This window comes from Pholis gunnellus (genome assembly GCF_910591455.1).
Source record: "Pholis gunnellus genome assembly, chromosome: 2".
Lineage (NCBI taxonomy): Eukaryota > Metazoa > Chordata > Actinopteri > Perciformes > Pholidae > Pholis > Pholis gunnellus.
The window spans coordinates 18,126,272-18,146,321 of NC_136536.1; the positions used below are offsets into that span (position 1 = coordinate 18,126,272).

At 44.4% G+C, this 20,050-nt stretch overlaps 3 protein-coding genes across 4 annotated transcripts in view; all 3 read right to left on the bottom strand.

The window, feature by feature from the left end:
- Positions 1-23: 23 nt before the first annotated feature.
- Positions 24-6,703, bottom strand: hyal3 (hyaluronidase 3; the record flags this gene model as incomplete). The annotated part of the gene is made up of 7 exons (XM_079176760.1): positions 6,686-6,703; positions 2,424-2,710; positions 1,261-1,696; positions 921-1,068; positions 632-758; positions 446-535; positions 24-332 (listed from the first exon to the last, which is right to left on the bottom strand). The coding sequence occupies exons 2-7, from the start codon at positions 2,676-2,678 to the stop codon at positions 24-26; spliced, it is 1,365 nt and encodes a 454-aa protein (XP_079032886.1). The 5' UTR covers positions 2,679-2,710; positions 6,686-6,703.
- On the bottom strand, positions 2,901-8,846 carry naa80 (N-alpha-acetyltransferase 80, NatH catalytic subunit). The gene is made up of 2 exons (XM_079170249.1): positions 8,756-8,846; positions 2,901-4,603 (listed from the first exon to the last, which is right to left on the bottom strand). Coding segments are annotated over exons 1-2 (954 nt in total). The 5' UTR covers positions 8,758-8,846; the 3' UTR covers positions 2,901-3,651.
- Positions 8,847-9,144: 298 nt separating this feature from the next.
- Positions 9,145-20,050, bottom strand: part of prkar2aa (protein kinase, cAMP-dependent, regulatory, type II, alpha A) — a 35,500-nt gene continuing 24,594 nt past the window's right edge. For both annotated transcript variants that reach the window (XM_079174983.1, XM_079174982.1), the window contains exons 3-11: positions 18,612-18,647; positions 15,547-15,683; positions 14,507-14,613; positions 13,101-13,242; positions 12,461-12,562; positions 11,986-12,060; positions 11,802-11,867; positions 11,297-11,435; positions 9,145-10,462 (exon numbers count right to left, since the gene is read on the bottom strand). In XM_079174983.1, the coding sequence (XP_079031109.1) occupies positions 10,338-10,462; positions 11,297-11,435; positions 11,802-11,867; positions 11,986-12,060; positions 12,461-12,562; positions 13,101-13,242; positions 14,507-14,613; positions 15,547-15,683; positions 18,612-18,647 (929 nt within the window). In that variant the 3' untranslated portion in view covers positions 9,145-10,337. The remainder of the gene's footprint in view (positions 10,463-11,296; positions 11,436-11,801; positions 11,868-11,985; positions 12,061-12,460; positions 12,563-13,100; positions 13,243-14,506; positions 14,614-15,546; positions 15,684-18,611; positions 18,648-20,050) is intronic.

Below are 20,050 nucleotides of genomic sequence, written 5' to 3' on the forward strand. Positions count from 1 at the left end.
CAGAAAAGTTTAGGTTATGTCCTCTACGGTCTGTCTTCGTCCTCCTCTTCCTCTTGACATTCCTGCCCGGTCCAGCCCGGGTAGCACTGACACATGAAGTGGTTGTGAAAGTGTTTGCCGTCGAAGGAGCCAGAGAGGACGTTGATTTCATCAGAGTCAGAGGTCATGGCCGGACTGGAGCTGACCATGTGACCAGAGCCGGGGCGTCGCCTGGCGCAGCGGCCATTGTCGCGGCAGAGTTGGAGGCTGCAGCGCTTCATGTCGGACCTCAGTGATTGGACGAAGGGACCCAGGACAGTGTGTATGTAGTCCCTGAGAAGGCTGCACTGATGCTGGGCGGTGGGAGAAGTTGAGAGGGTTACACACACAAACACACACACACACACACACACACACACACACAAACACACACACACATCAATAACATTCTTCAAACAATACTGACCTTGGATTTGGCAAATTTCAGCTCTCCCCACAGCACCACGCCGGCAGCTCCAAGCGCTGCACTCTCCCCCAATGTGTGCACCAGGTCTGTCTGCACACACACACACACACACACACACACACTTGCAATTGGTATATGTGTGTGTGCGTGAGTGTGCATGATGTTATGAGTTGCAACAAATCCTACCTTATTAAGAAAAGTGAGCGAGTGCGTGAACGCCAGCCTGGCATAGGGAAGGACTGGTGTGGCACGTCTGGTGTCATTGCCATGGCGCCAAACCGACGCCACCCTCAAAGCCTCCAGCACTCTGTGTCTGAGTGACGAATGAATGAAGAACGTCCATCAGTAACTCCTTTAACTCCTGTGTGCAGCGCATTTAGTTGACAGTGATTTTCATATAGGTTTAGGCCGTTTCTGCGGCCGCAGCGGGTTTGATGCGGGTGAACGTTTCTTCATGCGTTTCAGTCTTCTGTACCTGACCATCAGAGCTGCATCCGTGGATCCTGCCAGCCTTTGCGGCAGGTAGACGCTGGGATAGAGAGCAGTGGACCCACGCCAGAGCCAGGACAGACGGTCATTTTGGTCCCTGGTCGCCCGCTGGCAGCGTCCGGTGTAGCTTTTATCTGAGCACACATGTGAAACAAGACAAGACACAAGTTCAGTTTTTTACATCAGCTATAAAAGCCTTAATCTTTATGTTCGGGATTTGCATAAATGTTGTCAAAAGTGGGTATAATGTGTAATACCCTTTGGTCAAAACTTAAAAGAGACATGTAGATACAATGGAGGTCAGGACCCGTCAGCGTTTGTCCTACCTGTCTTTCTCTTCTGCTTATTAAAGCAGGCAGGAAAACCATAAAACCCCCAGAATCCCTTGGGATGAACTCTGACCGCCGACTGCAGCGTCTCCCCCATGAACCTTCGGGCGCTCTCCTCAAACTTTTGCCTTGCCAACCTAGTCGTTGCCCTCTCTGACAAATCCGGTCTCTGCTGCCTCACCAGCAGCTTGGACTGCCTCCGGTACTCCATCTTGGTTCCAAAGTTTCTCTCCCACACTGGCCGCCACTCTTCCCAGTCGATGACGGCTATACCGGTGAAGTTTGGCTGCAGCAAACCGGACATCTGCGTCATTGCAAGAGAAAGGTGGGCTGAGAGGTCGCCGAGCTGCGGTATCCCTCCGTTTACCTTCCCGCCGTCTCGTGAGAGGTACGGATATTTCCCCAGGCGGTCCCGGTAGAAGATGGTCATTTTCTGGAAAATTTAAAGGGGACACATGTCTGAAACGCTCCATTTTAGCGCCTGTCTCTTTAAGGCTCCCTAACTAAATATGGCACAGCTTTGCAAAGGTAGTTCTCAAGCCTTGGGTGGAGTTACTCAGATGGAGCCAGTGTTATTACTAATGAGTCTGTGTGACAGAGGAAGGGGAGCCAAATATGAATGGCTTGTTAAATCACATGGTTTCTGATCGAATATATCAGTATACGCTCCAGATACACAAGCACTGATAACGTGTTTTTTATGATATGTCCCCTTTAATCATTTTTGAAAATGATTACAAAACTCTGCAGCACTACAATGCCTTTAGCCTCTTTTAGCTTGTCGTTTTGGTTTCAGCACCCTCCCCAAACCTGTTTCTAACAAACAAAGATGAAGCTGATAAAGCCACTTTACACTTCCTGTCAAGCATCAAGCATTAGAGACTAGTTACTGAATTTAGCAACACATCTAGTAGCTAAGCCTGATCATTTTTCTAAGGAGTTCCTGGAAATTAAACCAAAGATAAAAAGAGAGTGAATAATGAAATACTGTGTATAAAAGGCAATACTATTTGTTAACACGTGAGTCATAAATAAAGAAGGGTGATAACTTATTTGGCTGTGCATTTGTCCCAAAATATACTGTAAATATATGGCAATCATGTTTTATTAAGTAACAATCCCGTCGGTGACACTGTACTGCACCCACTCAGGTCAGTCACCTGTCCCTGGAAGTGCTGCTGTCTGTTCTCCACGATGTCAAAGTGGTCCAGGTCCAGACGGACGTTGTAGCGTTTGTGACACCGAGCCGTGGGCATGTTCCACACCACAGCGAAGGGCCGGCCCTGCAGGACGGGGCCTGCCGCGGACACGGCAGGCAGGGGGGCGCGAGGGAGGACAACTCCCATGCAGGAGAGGGGAGAGAGGAAGAGGAGGAGGAGGAGGGGGAAGAGGAGAGGGAGGTGAGACAGAACCATGGCTGCTCACCCACTGACGTGTGCCGTCCTTCCTGACAGGAGAGAAATGGGCCGTGAGATTTATGGATGAGGAACATCTTGGCGTTGGAAATAGACTGAAAATCTAACTCACACATAACACACGTGTGTTGTGCTCTGAGATCATTCCAACATCCTGTAAAGCGTTTATTTCAACATTACAATCCCGACAGGCAATAACATGGAAAAACAAAGACAAATGAATATGTTAAAAAAAAGCTCTTTATTCACAGAATGTTTCATAATTGAAAAGCTTTATAAGATCAGTGCCTTCAATGTAAAACAGGTCTTTAGAACTTTAATAAGACGTCAGTTCTCCTCTTCTCATTAGAAAAATCCAAATATCTACCAATATGAAAATATTGTTCATCTCAGAAGTCTTACTGCTGGACAGAGGATGTTTCCTTTTCCCCCGAAAAGTCAATTCTCAGCGCACGAGACCTGGAGGATCTCATCTCACGTCTATAAGTTGCCTTTTGGACCAGAATTGGTTTCCTAACTAGTTGTGATGTTTCAAAATCCTCTCGAACATCTCAGACTAAGATTTAAAGGTGAGCGCAGCAGATGGATATAGTGTCAGACTGAGCTCTGCACAGTGAAGCCAAAACATCCACGTAAAGTAAATATTAAATGGTGGGGGAATTTAAACATTGGCAATTTGCTGAAGTAAGCAATGTTTTACAACCTGGGTCTTATTTTCTTAGTGCTGGCCAACATTCTGTATGTAAACTAGCTATTTGGAAAAACAAGAGTTGAGTTCAGACTTCAACCAAGATTAAGGTTTATTCGTTTTTTTGCATTTCTTTCACACTGTGTCTTTCCTCCATTACTCGTTTTCTGTGTGTCTCAGAGACCATTGATGGTACATGTGCTTACTGTCCTTGTACGTGTGTTTCTTTCTTTTGATGTGCGCACACACGTCATGCGAGGGAATGACTTCCCGAGTGTGTCTTTGTCAAATGTCTTTGTGCATCCAATAGATGGGAACTCCTTTGGCGTCTCTGTAGGGAGTCTCAGTCAGAGTCTGAACTACAAGCTGCACCGCAGACTGAGGAGGAGGAGGAGGGGGAGGAGGAAGGATGGAAGGAGGTGGCGGAGGGATGGAAGGTGGTGGAGGGAGAGGAGGAGGGATGGAAGGAGGTGGTGGGGGTGGAGGATGTAAACTAGAAGGTGGAGGAGACCCCACAACACAAGCACCTCCTTGTGGTACCTGAGCATTCATCTTTGTCCGTGTTTGTGTCTGTGCATTCGCCTCTTCTTCTTCTTCACTCTGCATTCTGGAGAGCCTCAAAAGCATCTCCATGGGAACAAACGCCGCCATGGCGCCTGCGTTCTGCACCGGCATCGACAGCACGTAGCCGAGGTGGGAGTAGAAGTGCTGCTTGTCGTGGGTCGTCAGGCACAGGCGCTTGAACCCTCGGCTTTCGGCGTAGCGCTCGGCCTCCTCCATCAGAGTCCGACCGTAGCCCTTCCCCCGCTCGGCGTCGGACACCACCACTGACTCCACGAACAGGCCGCTGCTGCGACCCACGACCCGGGACAGCCGGGCGTGGCCGAGCAGCCGCTCCGTCTCTCCGCGGCCGCGCAGGAGGACCAGGCAGACGGGGAACTCTGGGCAGGACTTCTGGAGGGAGTGGACCCGGGCGGCCTGGCTCCTCCGCCACTCGGAGTTCACCAGGTCGGCGCAGGAGGCCAGCAGGTCCGGACGCCGGTGGATCGGAACCGCACAGATCCCCTCTGGTCGTTCGGAGTCGGTGTGCAGCTTCTCTTTAACTGCTCCATCCATCGCCGGGACCTCACGGACTTTCTCAACATGTTGTGTCGGACGGCGTGACGTCGAGACGGGGTGCAGGTCGACGCCCAGCTCGCCATCGGCCTCCGGTTTGGAAATCGTCGATGTTCGTGACCTGTGGCGATCAGGGTGTAACTAAAGTCAGTCTGCGGCTCAGTGTAAAATATAGATGTTAGAATTGGTTTTGAACGTGCGGCTCCTCAACTCTGTGGTTAGTCTGATCACAGTCTGGGGTGTGGCGCTTTCCTGCCACTGAAAAACGCTGCATGGACACTCAGCCTGACACCTTTAGCTCAGTTCTGCTGTAAGAAGAGACGCATGCATGAGGATAAAACTAGAGTGTTGATCTCCCTCTAATCTCCGTCTATACTCCACCACAACCTTTACCGTCCTCTCGTTTCTGTAAAAGACTGCTCGGGTGTTGGGAGTTGTGTGCCTTGCTCATAGACACTGGTGGATACAGATGAAGGGGTCAGTGTTCAGGAGTGACTCATTCATTTCCATGCAGGTCTGGTTAGAAAACAGAGGGACCGTCACGCCGCCATGCAATTGAGCTCTGAAGTAGAGCTGCAGCGATTCATTTCATTACCGAATAATCTGACGATTCACTTACAAATTGACATTTTTAATTTGCTCGTTTTGTCCGACCAACAGTTCAAAACCCAAAAGGTATTCATCAGTCTAACATTGTGTAAGACTCGGAACTAATAGATTCTTGGCCTTTCCTCTTTAAAACGAAATGACTTAAATGATCATTATAATCACTTAAAGAATAAAGTAACACAATAATTGCTGAGCAACTTTGTTGCCATCGACCAATCGTTTCAGCTCTACTCCAAAGGTCAGGACTTACAGAGGACTTCTTGAGTGATTTTCTTTTCAATCGTTCATAACACACCGGGTGCATGACCAATAAACATTTTGACATTTTGGCATCATTTATCATCCACAGTGTCCTTTGAGCTAACAAACACTGAAGCTCAGCCTAAGTGCAGCTAACACTGAGAAAGGGAAGTTGAACGTAGGATGTCCCGCCCTGAAATAGAGGAGGAAGTCTTATATATATATATTTTTTACATCCAATAATCTTTTCTGGTGTGTAATGAAAATTACAGCCTGACCAGGCCGCTAGCATGGCTCTTGCATGCAGATGTGTGAGGGAGCATGCCTGCCTTCGTCTCTGTGTGTGTGTGTGTGTGTGTGTGTGTGCTGATTCATACAGCTTCCCTCTGCTGTTGACCACAGCTGTTTTAAGGACCAACTTCAAGATAAAGTCACACCTTTTTTTTCTCCCGCTGCATGTTTCAACAGTGCGAATGTGAACATGACATATAAGTTACAATTCAGCCTCAGCAGAATTACTTGATGACTGACCGCATTGACGATCACAGATATGATGTGCAGATGTGTTATAATCCCCCCTCGTGTAGTAACAACTGTAGTCGTCCATCCTTTGAATCCTACTGTAACTGCTGCCTGTAGCATCATAGCTTTGACTGAGCGGGAATAACTGCGGACGGAAAGCTGATAATAATAAAAAAATAATGGGGAAAATGAAACCTTCCTTATACACGAGTGGTAATCGTAAAATACTGTATCACTCCTCTTTTTATGCGTATTTGAGATGTGTCATTGAGCCGAGTCATCAGTCTGAATGGGGAAGTATTTTATGGTAACACATCTTACCACACCGTTTCTTGAGCAAGCTGATCTGGAGCGCAGTGAGGACATCCATAACGTGTTCTGGTTTTTTGCTAATTATTCAGGCATTCATGGTCTCATGCTATGCCCCCATAATCTAATCTCATGTCATGTTGTTAGAGCATGGTGTCAAACGCTGGCTTTTTGAAGCACAAAGTGAGCCAACTCCTGGTAGGAGATGGCAGCGTGGTAGCGACAGATAACACTATCATACTATCATACATCGCAAAGGAGCCATTAACTCTGTTCACGAGTACAGTTCTTTGTGCTTTTTCACGAGTCTGAAACTGTATTAAGCCTTAAAAACACTTAAAGAGGCAGAAGCACAGAGTTGAGTTCATCAGTGAACTGAAGGAGGAGTTTCTCTATTTTCAGGCTGTGAATCCTCAAAGACAGAAACAATACAAATGTAAAATGTTGATTGGGATTCATGTTCGTATTGTAGAAGTTAAAACAAAGTAAAAAACTCACCAACAATTAAGAAACACGAACTCACCGAGAGAGAAAACAGCTGAAGCCAAACGCCCGACTGAGAGCTATGAACCTGGTGCTGCCTACTACTGCAAGTCAATGCACAATCTCCAAAAAAAAAGGATGTTGAAAAGATGCAACAGGAAACTGACAGTTGACAGATAAACACAAAGAACATGATGAGCTCAATAACTTCTCATTTTCCTTTGAGGTGATGACCATCACTATGAATATGAGACTTCAGATGAACTGGCTACACATGAGCTTTTCCTACTGTGACATGACTACATGTCTACAGCAAAGGGCCTTTTTAAGCTTCCGCTCCACTTAAGGACTCTTGAGCAAGGCATTCACTCCCGACAGACGGCAATAAAACAGTAATGTTACCAACAACATTTAGTACACGACACATTTAGCGCTCATTTTGTGGTGTTTCCAATTGAACGTGTGTTCTGTTGTCTGTCCTCTCCAGGTAGCCTCATTATGCCGACATGAAGCTCCTCGCGCACCTTCTGCAGGATCGTAGAGGATTATGTTTTATTCCAATTAAACATAGTTTAAGCTTTTCTGATTAAAGAAAGTTAAAGACAGACATAACCGTGTGTGTGTATAAATAGCTGCACGTATGCTATACGTTCAACATCAACATCCAGGTATGGATATTTTACTGCATGACGCCGCATGAACAACAGTTATAACTTAAGTATTTGACTACTAAGTTGATATTATTGTTATACAAGAGAGGAAGCCCCGCAATGAAGCAGGGCATCAAAAAATTAGTTTATACTCTTAATGTTCCTCTCCACGGAAATCTTTAGTAAAAGGCGAAAGATTTATGCGATCTGAAGAGAAACGAGAGTGTACTGATGAATGAACGACAGAGTGCAGCAAGCCTATCGCCGTCATACCTCCCTCTGTTAGGTTTCGTTAATAAAAGTTTATATGTAAATAACATTAAAAGTCTACAGGACCGCAGAACAAAGTGTTTGTTTTGTCTGTTAACTGCATCGCAACGTTGCGAGTGAAATATAAGTGTAAATAGTTTAGATTATACGGTAACTGCTACAAGCACGCAATGCATTATGGGAGCATGGCGGCCATGGCCACGCCCCTATCTTCTGAACATGTTTTCTTTAGTTTAAGATTAAGGATTTATCATGGATACACTTGTAATTGGGGAACGTTTGAATGAATTTGGGATGTGAAGCTTTTAGTTACATCTTAAGAGTAGCGCTACTTTTCTCAATTTGCGCTAAAACTGTGCGCCGGGACGTTAAACACTCCAAAGATTAAACGTATCAAGAGAGTAATCGCCTTTCGTTCCGACTTAACAAAAAATACATTTCAAAGTTGTATGTTTCAAACATAATCCATTTCTTTGCCGTGAACATTGTGTGACTGCATATTCTGAATGCATCACATTTTATTCAGTTAAAAAGTACTTTTTGTAGTCAGTATTTCTTAAAAATGGGATATAATTTATCCGTGTTGCTCCTGATCCAGATGATCCTCGTAGCCTTCCGTCAGCATCTTTGTTTTCCAAATAACTTATTTTTAAGAAAACACACTGTAGGCGTGTGTGCAGTAAAATAAAAGCATGTGATCTAGTTACACAAAAGTGTACAAAACACACATCCCATATCAATATAAACTGTAACACACCCAGCGTAAGGTAAGTAATAACACCTGGTGGCCTCAAACAGGAGGACCTATGTTTTCGTTCCCTAAAGTAAAAACGAACTCAAAGCCTTATGAAGTGATTGTGTGGACAATAACAAGACAATCCTATTATTTGAGATGTAGTGACTTGACCTGCGGGCTAACGTCGGTCAGAAAAAAAACAACTAACGTTTTATTTTGGACACATTTAGTCCTCCGCCTCCCTTCTTTGCATCCACTTCCATGTAAGGTAAGACTACAAACTGACAGTTGAAGTCAGTGCTGCAAGCTAGCTAGCTCGTTAGCTTACGTGTAGCTTTGCATGCAGTGCAGTGACTTGTGTTAGATATTAGGAGGAACCGCACGTTCACTGGTTCAACAGCGAACAAAACTCTTCATTCAGGTTCGTTTCTCACCACACTGTAACGTTACCTACATCTTTAGTCTCGCGGCTCATCGTCGGCGCTCGTCCTCCTCAAGAGTGCTCGTGTTTGACTGACAGCTGATCTGCGGTCGGCTGTAATTTTTTGCAACGCCGGAGAACAGCTGATACCCGTCAGTGATGTCTGCTCCACGGTCAGTTTCAAACTGTGAGTAGCGGCAGCTTTTTCTGTAACAGGAGGAAATGTTGCAGGTGGTCTTACTGGTCTAAAGGGACATGTACGCTACCCTGCGGATGGGAGTGATATTACATCAGATAAAACTAAACTTATTACTCGTACTATATCATAATAAATTACAACAATCATGCAGTAAATACGAACAGTTAACACATTCTCAGGTTGTTAGTCAAGTTTCAGAAGAAATTCAACAAAGAGGCAAGACTTAACAAAATTTGCTTTATTTTTTCAGTTTTTTTTTATCCAGGACAACTCATTCAAGGATAATCAAGGAGAAATAAGCACTAATGTTTTTTTATTAGAATTTTTTTTTCTGTTTTTACATTTTGTCAGAGATGGATGGTGAATTTGAACAGAATTGGTCAAAGTAAAACAAAAAATAAATGAATATATAATAACAATACATTAATAATTAATTCAATACAATGAAGTGAGGCATCAATGATAGAACAACGGCCCAGAAAACGTAGGGTTTTTATTGTTTTCACTGCTTCTTCTGTGGTACTGCAATAATCACCAGCACTAACTCAACTCAATCAACAACAGTAGAGGAAGAAATGGAGCGCGCTCACAAAGTTCTGCACCCCGGCCTCCCAAAGAGGAAACACTTTTTTTATTTAAATAATATTTTATCAAAGCTTCTGTTTTTTTTTTATCTTCATAAAACATTTCTAAAACTTATCTGTTCTCTTTAAACTTTTCTCTCTTTTTTTGCATTTTGATTAATTTTCCTTTTCAGAGATTTTAAAAGTTTTTTGTCTCCATTTTACCACAATGTGTCCGTTTTTGCAAGTGTGGTTGCCTATATGTTGAGCATATGTATCTGTACCTGTGTGTGTGTGTGTGTGTGTGTGTTGATGTGTCCTTTGCAAAGGCTTTGTTTAAGTTGTGTGTAATCTCATGTGAACACAAAGCCTGCACATATGACGCATGTGTGTGTGTTGTATGTCCTTACACTGCGCTACCTGTATTATGGTCATCGCAGCGAAGACATTCATACTGAGAGGTTGAAGCTGGCTCAAGCAATGAGGTGTATGGCCTATAACTTGCTCTGTGTGTGTGTCTGTCTCTGTGTGTGTCTGAGTCTATTAATGAGCGTGTTGAACTAAAATGTGCACGAGGATGAGCAGACTGAGTGAAGTGGGCGTCTCAGTGCCTGCATAAGTGTCGATGTACATGTACATGTGTGTGTGAGTGTGTTCATACTGTGTGGGATTTTATGTACTTGCAGGTGAGCCAAGAACAATTCTTCATTTGTTTGTTCACTCCATGTAAAGCTTATTATGAGTCTGTATAGCCACTGTACGATATGAGAAAGGACATATGTCGGTGTGTGTGTGTGTGTGTGTGTGTGTGTGTGTGTGGGTAATAGAAGGCACGGAGGGTGGTGTGGGAGGCTCAGTCTCTGAGGTCCATGCTGGAGCCGAACATGGCCACCAGCTGCTCCTCATAGTGGGCGATGTTCCTCTTCATGATCTCCTTACAGGAACCCAGGAGGCGCTCAAAGGCCTGAATGTCTATTACTGCACAGATAGAGGACGAGACAAGAGAGATGTTAGGTGTGTCTGTGGAGAGACATCTCAGCTGCTAAAACACAGCCCCGTCCTTACACAGCATCCGCTGGGCAGCACACAGAAAAAAACCTGTCAGAGATACAGGTAGAAAGACATTCCGGGTCTTAAATGTCCTTACAGGACCTGATTTTTCTCTGCTTCGCAGCTGTTCGGGGCAGGCTGTTGTACCGTTAGTACGGTAAACAGAAGGTGCGCTTGGACAACAACACAGACAGGTAGGCGAGTGTACCGACAGGAAGAGCGTGGGAAGAAAATAGGGGAGATGACTGAGAACTACATCTATGAAAAAAAAAACAAATAAAGCCGTGCAATCAGCATTAAGCACATTTCACAACAGAGGGAATAGAGCCGACAGAGAAACACAACAGCTGTTAAAAAAAATTGCTGTGTTCATTTTGAGAAGTGAAGAGCTGTAGAGTCTGAAGTAGTGCCTCCACTTTAAACTATTACTGAACAACCTTTAATCAACACAGAGTACAAGGTGACGACAGACAACAACCGTGAGTTAATGAAAACTAAAATGCCACTTCATATCTCATGACAAACCGCTTGTAGCAGAGCAATTAGTAGGAAATGAAAACCAGACTTTGTTGTGAGGTTGAGTGGTTTAAACAATGCGTATTAGATGAAAATGTCATTTGATTATGATCACATGAAATGTTCTTTTAGATGCAGGTGTCACATTCCCTCATATTGATGGAAACAGAGCCACTTTGAACACACATCTGAGCAGCACTAGCCAGGATGCGGACAGACGTGTTAAGCGGGTGTATTTGGTCTTACCCACACACTTGACATTGCCCACTGCGTAGACCGAGGCAGCCCGGGGCTTGTTGGTGACCAAGGCCAGCTCCCCGAAGTAGTGACCCCTGCTACAGCGCGTTAGCTCCACCTCCGCATTGTCTGCATGGTCTGCCTTCGTCTGCAGGGAAGAGAGGAGAGGATTAAAGGTTAGGAACCACTGAGCACCGCTCTCTCCCCCCCCCCAGCGAGAAGCACTCATTCCCATTCTCATTCTCGCTGTTGCCGGGCAAAACGTTTGTACTCGGGTGGTCTCTACTGGGGAGAGCGGGGTGTCGGAATGCTCTGCAAGGAAACGTCTTGGTGGGAGAAAAATAACCAGATTTTATACATCGGTGCACATTCCTGTACCGATAAAAACATTTTAAAAATATTTATCAGCCTAAGAGTGGCTTTTTTTTAACCAATTCATTACAGCTGAAGCTGGAAATATGTATGGTGTGTGGAGAGTGGTGAAACAGAGAAACGACGGTGAGGAGTATCTTACTTTACTCTTCATCATGATCTTGACCTCCCCAGATTCTACTATATAGAAGCAGTCAGCCTTGTCTCCCTGAGGAGAAAGAAAGAAGAACAAACACATTTAAAAGGTAGTTATGTACAGTATGTTGAAATCCTTAATATTTCATTGCTGTATGAAACCACATCAGCTTCTTTCCCCCATGTCGTACCTGTGTGATGATGCGCTCACCATCAGGGAACTGCTTCGTTCCTAAAACATCCACAATCTTCATCCTCTCGTTAGCCTGCGCCAAAAAAGAGGGGGGGTTTGGGGAGAAAAATATAATGATTAACGTAGGGAGCAGAGACAATTGTTTCATTGACTATGCAGCAGATTACAGCCACGTAAACAACCATTCACTCCACTTGTGGGTCATGTACAGTTTGGGCTTGATGGTTCAACAAAGGGTCTGTGACTGTACATCAAGCACATGTTGTACAAGTTACATGCATGTCTAAGAAAGTACATGTTTAGCTGTCATCTGAACTAAATATACAGAATGTTATTCCGTGTAGAACAGAGCTTCTGCCTTCATTAACTGGCTGATATTGAGCCGTTAGCTAGACGTCTAGCTTCACAGGTGGTGCTGTTGCATCCGCTGTGTAGTGGGACTCTGAAGAAGAGCCTGTGAAGGGAGGACTCACCTCCAGTGACTTGAGTAAGGGCACGGACTCGATGAAGGTCTCGTACATCCTCCTCTTCTTTGCATTGTTCTTCACGATGAGTCTACGAAATGTGGCACGGTCCTAAGGGAAAAAACAAACGCGAGTAAACAAACACCTCCCAGAGGCAGAGCTGTGACTGCTGCTGGTCCCTCCTGCGCTCGGACACAAGGAGGCGCTGCAGCAGCACGAACCGTCAGAGCAGAGCCCGGATCCATTCACAGATAACAGGACTCCATTCTTAACATGTCTGAGCGTCACGGCTCAATGAGCTGTAGCTAGTGACTGTACCGAACCGGCTCACAATGCAATCCTGAGAAGACAACTCGAGGGACAAACAATTCAAGACGGAGCATTTTTTTTTAAGATTCACAAAAGGTGACGCCTGCTTTCTCAATATACTGATAAGAGAGAAATAAAAAGATGTGACTGAGTACTTCTAGTCTGCTAATTGGATCATTTATGAATTACAAACAATTAAAGAAACTCCGGGTAATTAGGCCATTTAGTTTGACAAAAAAAAGGGTGTTTTACATTGGGGGCATTCTTACAGTATTTGGTGTCACACGTCGCATTAAAATCTATAAATTCTGTGTCTATGCATGTTCGTCTCCGTTCTCACCAGTCCCCATAGCGCCCCCTCCTCCGTGGCGACGATGGTGGCGGCGCGTGGCGTGTTGTACATGAGTGCCAGCTCCCCGAAGCTGCCCTTATTGTCATACTGACCCACCGTTTTTCCCATTACCATGATGTCATACACCCCCCTGGAGACAGAGAGAGAAGAGAGGCAGAGAGAGGTAGGGAAGGAGACACATTAAGGAAACAGGGAATTAAAAAAAAGAGACAGAAATTCAAAAGGGAACATGGAAAAAATGAAACTAGAATGACTTTGATTTCTGCAACTGAGCCAAAAGAGGTGATCAGTGTTTTGATTATTGACCTACTGACTGGTTTAAACAGACGTCTAATTACAGCTCATCCGTGGCCTCTGGGCAGGACCCTGTGTTAGTTTGGCAGACGGAGCGAGCTAATCGTTTGTGTTGTGTGCATATTTCTATTACAGTAGACGCTTTTAATACATTTGAAAACTGGGACGATACGTATAGCGGAGAGCAATTCAGCCCATCTGTGAACGCTACGGTTTATCTGCATGTACAGCGTCAAAAAGTGTTTGTCATCACGGTTGTGTATGTTTCTGATAGATAGAGTCTCTCTCTCTGTGTCGCTCTCTCTCTCTCTCTCTCTCTCTCTGAGGGTTAAACCTGGGGAAGGTAATTTGCAGCGTTGTAGCTCGGCAGGATTAACTAGTCATTTTGTCAGATAGCTGCGTAGAGGGGCTGAAACCCTCGTCGCTGGTGTATTAGTATTAACTTAGTTTGACTGGATTACCGGGACTATGGGGACGATGAACACTTGTGATGCCGCCTACCTGAGCACAGTTAAGACACCGTTTGAAATCCTGCGCTGCTAGCTCGTAATTAAAAGAGACGAAGTGGGTGTGACAGCTGTTAACATTGATAAATTATGCACAATGAATGTGAGCGAATGATTTCCAGTTACTTCTCGTCTTCAAGGCTTCAGAACAGGATAGTTAAGGTCTGTGAAGGGTTATCCGTAAGTATGTTTAATAAAGGAAACATTTAAACAATGCGTTGCTCTGTCCTGCTTTCTTTCTGGTCTGTGTTTATCCCTCCGTCTCTGTGTGTGTCCATGCTCACACCCCACCCTGCTGCTGACATTAGCTACCACCTACGCTTTCTACAGGCCAGGGAAACTCCCAGGGTAGTGTGTGACCAGGCAGGCGCGCTGCTCTTAAAAGGTCATCGGACATCTCTCGTACGGGGAAGCAAGCTGTTAGAAAGCGTGTATGCAGATCGAACGATAAGCACACAACAAGTGGAACTAAACCACTGTGCTGAACCGATACGTGCCAAGAATGAGTAGAGGCCACGGTGGGATAAACAATGAGCAGCCATGATCATAAACGGTGCAGCTTTGACACGGGCTGACTGTTTGACGACCTCCTACCTCTCTATGACGTAGAAGTTGTCTCCGTCGTCGCCCTGGTCGATGACGTGGTCGAGGGGCTGAACCCGTAACTCAAACATGGCGTCCAGCACCTCCGAGAATTGCTCCTGGATCGGGGACAGAGAGGGAGGACGTCATGCACAAATGACACGAAGGAAGAAGGAGCGACAGTGGAGCTCAACTAGCAGCTCAAAATGGCATCTAGCTCATGAGAGTGCTGCTCCTGAGCGAGAGGAAAGTTAATTATCTCCGAAGGGGAAAGTACACAAGAGAAAGAAGAGGGGGACATTTTCTTCATATCATGCGCATGTTTGTGCAATGTCAGTAAAATATTGTTGTCACAAGGGGTTTAAGTTCATCATAATGACATAGATTTATCATGGTAGATGCCAAGTACTACATGGCTCACAATGGAAACAGAAATAGGTTTTTAAAAATATCAAATTCATTTAAGCCAAAACAAACGGGGATAAATCAGACATGTGATTTTTGGAATTGCTTTTTGCAAAGCAGGCAAGACAATCTATGTCCAAATATAGTAGGCTTAAAGCCCAGTGGTTGTGGGACACCAACAAACAACAAGCACACAATAAGAACGTAGTAACGTAGTAACACGGGCTTCTATGACTTTAGAGGCAATAAGACGAGCAGAGTAGAGACTGTACTGGGTCGTGTACTTCTTTCATTGGTTCAAGTACTTCTTTGTTCCTTTTCTCTACTGTACATTTAGTGAACTGCATTTATACCTTTTACTAAATTGTCTTTGTATTATGTAATGCATCATCTGACCTGCCCTAAGTGTAGTTCCTGAGCAGAGTAATGTGCTGACCAGGAGGTAAATCCAATGCAACACATCTGCTATTAATACTGATTTTATTATTACTGTAATGAAAACCTGAATAAATGAATGGAGAAAGTTAATAAATGCAGATGCTGTCACACATGACACAAGCAGTCACTGAAGCTGTAAGCTAGTAATGCGTTGGGGTGTGTGTGTGTGCGTGTCTCTTCCTGTGTATGTGTGTGTGTGTGTGTTTTACCTGCTCTAATGTTTTAAACAGTAGGATGTCTCGGCAGGACTCTTGCAGTCTGAGGCGCTGCTCGTCTGTTTTCGGGTGAACCACCCTGGGCTCCGTGTCCTCGTCGTCGTCGTCTGGGTTGAATGCCTCCGCACACACTGTAAACATGTAAACCCACTTCACACATTGCACCAACATGTCCTGTTTGATTACACTGTAATTAGACTGAGCAAAACACTGCAGGTTAGAAAGTAATCTACGGAGGAGTTACAAAAAACAGAAAACATATAGCAACAATATCCGAATACTTAAACTGAACACCGAACAGCTCCCCACCGAACAAAACTCTGAACACTTGAGTATCTGTGTCCAGCCCTACACGTTAGGCAGACATGGCTATAGGAGCACAACCAGTAATAATGTCATTACATAGACATTCAACATTTTATCTTCCAACTGAACTATTTATATACAAATTCCACGCAGATGTCCATCATAGTCTCGAAACAACTTTAAAGCATGGAGATGTAGTTTAAAATGTCAGTTATATTATATTTTGATGGGATCTGGACACACACACGCGGCCTAAAAGGAGGAGGGAGGAGATCATTACTGGAGGACACAGAGGGAGTCCAGAAGTGAGGAAATGACACGCCATGTGTCACCACGCTGGCTGACAAACACTGACGAGGTCACTTCAAAGTGTCACTATGCGTCCGTGTTTCTCCAAACTGTATCGCGACACACTACACCTCTCACATGACATTTAGCACAAAACACCTGGAAGTGTGTGTGTGTGTGTGTGTGTGTGTGTGTGTGTGTGTGTGTGTGTGTGTGTGTAACGTCTCATCGCTCAGCATTCACACCAGTCGTGTTTGGAGCAGTTCGGCCTCTGGAGTCGCAGCGCGTCAACTCCTTTAGTTCCGCTCGATCAGGCCGGTAGACACAACGGAGCAAATAAAAAGCCGTTAAAAGTTGAGCCTCTGCGCTCGGCCAACCAGAATGCGATGCGGTTAATTAAGCGTAAGAACATTATCTGAACCGAGGACAAGATACGACACCCAAAACACAAGGCGTTTATGAGTGTGAGGACACCGATGTTAGCATAAACAATCAGCTGTGTGTGTTCTTCATTAAAAATGTAAGATAAGGCAGAGGTCCATCATGCTTAGCTTAAGTTGCAGGACTCCGATGTGTTTTGTTTCCTCCGAGCTGCCAAAGCCTCCATCTATCCCTGGCAGGATGACAGGACACCGAAAACTCCTGCCAATACACGCACTACTTGTGAGTCTGCGTGTGCTTTGTTTACAAGTTCACTTGTAACAACAGGGCAGCGTGATCAAATATTCAATCAAGTCATCATTTCCAACCTGTTGTCAGCCAAGGAAAATAAACCGCAGCTGTGATTGTGGCGTTGTGTTTCTTGTGTGAGAAAACACAGACTCCTAATAGCGTTGATGCCGTCCTCCTTCCTGAATGTAGAGTGCACGTCTCCGTGTACTTTTACTGTGAAACAGATCACTGAGGCCACATCACAGGTTCAGCTAAACACAACATTCGGATAACTATTTAAAAAGATATTTTAACCACCGTCCAGTGTAATGTTGACAATACCGTAAGCCGTAGAGGTCAGTATCTTAAATGTTCCACTGGGACACAACTCTATGAATGGGAATGATTTCCTGGAGCTGTTCAGTTGTTAAGACCTGCTTTTTTGGGGAGCAACGAGTCTCTCATAACCTCTCATCTACAAATTCACTTACTGCTTTTCTACAACTCATAAAAGGCTTTTAGAGTTATTCTGTGGATACACATTTCTCTACCCTTAAGCCAAGGAACGGCATAGTACTGAATACATTTGTGATCACCGGGGAATAAATAACTGAACTTTAATATTGAATTTATGCAATATTAAAGATAAACCTTCTGTGATGAAAGCTCTAGCTCATAGAGAGAATCAGATTTACTGATTGCTTTCTCAATAGAAAATGTATTGTCTGAAATAATGAAGCACGTAAACAACAACAACAGCAGTGTAGAGCTGCTCGTTAAAAGTTCAGTTAGAAAGTAAAGAAACGCCGTAAAACATTATGCAATCCAGCATAGTACCACTACAGACACCTCTCTGACAGGGCCGACACACATTACAATGATCTGATTTACAAAACTTGTTGCCTTGGAGTACATTACAATGTACGAGGACTTCTTTGTTTCAGCTAAGTGTGCCATTGTTTCCTGATAAAGGGAAGGGTTTTTCATTTAAGAATTAAAGAGCCTTCTTTCCTTGGGAGAACTTTAAATGCGTCGACCTCACAAAACACCTGCAAAACCTACTTTGTACGACCTGCAAACTGAATAAGGAGCTTTGTAGTCACATCTCTGGGAAACGTTTACGCTCGGTCTTTGTTGTTGTATTAACACAATGTCTTCTTAGGGATCAGAAAGGATCATTATGTCTGACAACATTACCGCTACAGAGAAGGTCTACGTGTACCATACAAAGACACTTAACCACATCATAAAACAAAGACCTCTATACATACAGGTGGATGTCACGTCTACAGAACAGTACAACAACTTGTACATATTAACAGCACAGAGTCCACACCTTTACGACACCGTGGTATAGACAGCAGGGTCAACAGTGACGGTAGGACAGAAGTAAAGATAAACATCAGCAGACACACCCAGAGCCTAATCAAAGTGCAGCGCTCTGTGACGACTGACGACATTCAATTACTCATGTGTAAACACTAGACGGGTACGAAGAAGCGTGAGAAAACAAAAAGCGCCGTACACACAAGACCACAGGCGCCGAAAGAGAAACGGAGAGGAACACAGTCACACAGAACCCCAAAGCCTGTGTTTTAAATCCAAGAGATAACGCGAATACACTCATTATCAAAACACCAGACAAACCGGTGCGTCTACCACTAGCCTCAAGGTGCGCGACACGCACAATAACGCAGACGCTGAGCCACCGTGGCAGTGATGTGTGCGGTGTCGTCTCTGGTGTGGATTACACTGAGGGGACATGACGTCAAACATATGCATAAACACAGACATGCTGGGGAGCGTTTCCTTACCTGACACTCTCCTGTTGAATCTGCTGGGTGGTGGAGCTATAGAGAGAGAGAGAGAGGAAGAGGTGACATTAACAGCATTGTTTTTACATAAGGACATTTAATAGGATTTTAAGATCACCATTATCTATGAACAGACGGTGTACATAACAATAACTAGCAAAAGAAGGAACAAAAAGTCAGACAGTGAGTCAGAGAGAGAGAGATACAGAGAGTCAAACAGGTAAAGGCAACAAGAGAGGATGAGATACAAAGTAGGACACACTCAAAGATGTAGGCAGACAAAACGGAGACGGAGCGTAATCACTCGGTGAGAAAACATGAGCTGAGAGAGAGAAATTGAGAACGACTATTTTCAGAAAGTGCACGTTTTCCACACACACGCACGCACGCACGCTGCGAGCCGTGGCTAAAGCCTCCAGCATGACACACACGTTGCCTCTAACACATGGCAGCGGCATGTTTTCATGACTGCAAAGTGAAAAACGAATAAAGCTAAAACATGATCAAACTCAGCAGGCATTGACCACACAATGACAGACATGAGCAGATGTACAAATAACTTAATAAGAGTCCTCATAGCTACAGTATGCGGATAAGAAAGGTTGAAAGGGTAATGGAAGTTATGTTAATATTGAATCTGTTACACTGTGGCTCCATTACACCATGTACAGCTCCCATTAAATATAATCAGTCAGCCCGTCTGAACCACAGAATCACGGTTTGGTTGCCTTTTGTCCGTGCCAGTGTAGCCGGCCTCAAGCTGCTGCAATGCACATGTTTGGATGCACAGATGCTTCAAAACACAAACATGAGCACTCAAGATATTATTTGAAACAATAATCTGTTTAAGTTGACCCACGAGAACCCCCCGTGACTCTTACAGTAAGCCAGAGGAGGTCATACACTGATGTGACATCCAAATATGACTTTAGCCGGGGAAGAATAGCATATAGCCTGAATGTATCATCCTGTTATGAGAGTCTATGGAAACATGTAGAATCCATTCCATACAGGAATCAGGATATTAAGGTAATTAACAGCCTAAACTAAATCTCCTAACAACACGTATGTAGAAGTTTGTTGGTGTAAGCATTTCTATTCTTTAGGTTAGTGTGTCACATGCTAACACACTAACTGTGCTACTTCCTTTCATCCATTTCTGCTTCTTATCCGGGCTCATACCTCTTGCCCATCTTGGCTGATTAACGAGGGTAATTTACTAGTAAAATACTGAGGTGGGTAGGTATGTAAAAGCACACATTACACATATGTTTAATCTTAATTCAAATGAATAGAATACAATAGCTTTAATGTCTATGCCAGCAATCCTTTCATGTACCGACGTTGGAGCTCTCATTCTGTAATAAAACATCCATGTATCATTTCTCCAGGCAATGATACATAACCTCTCTTCAACCAATGTTTATAACAACATCGAA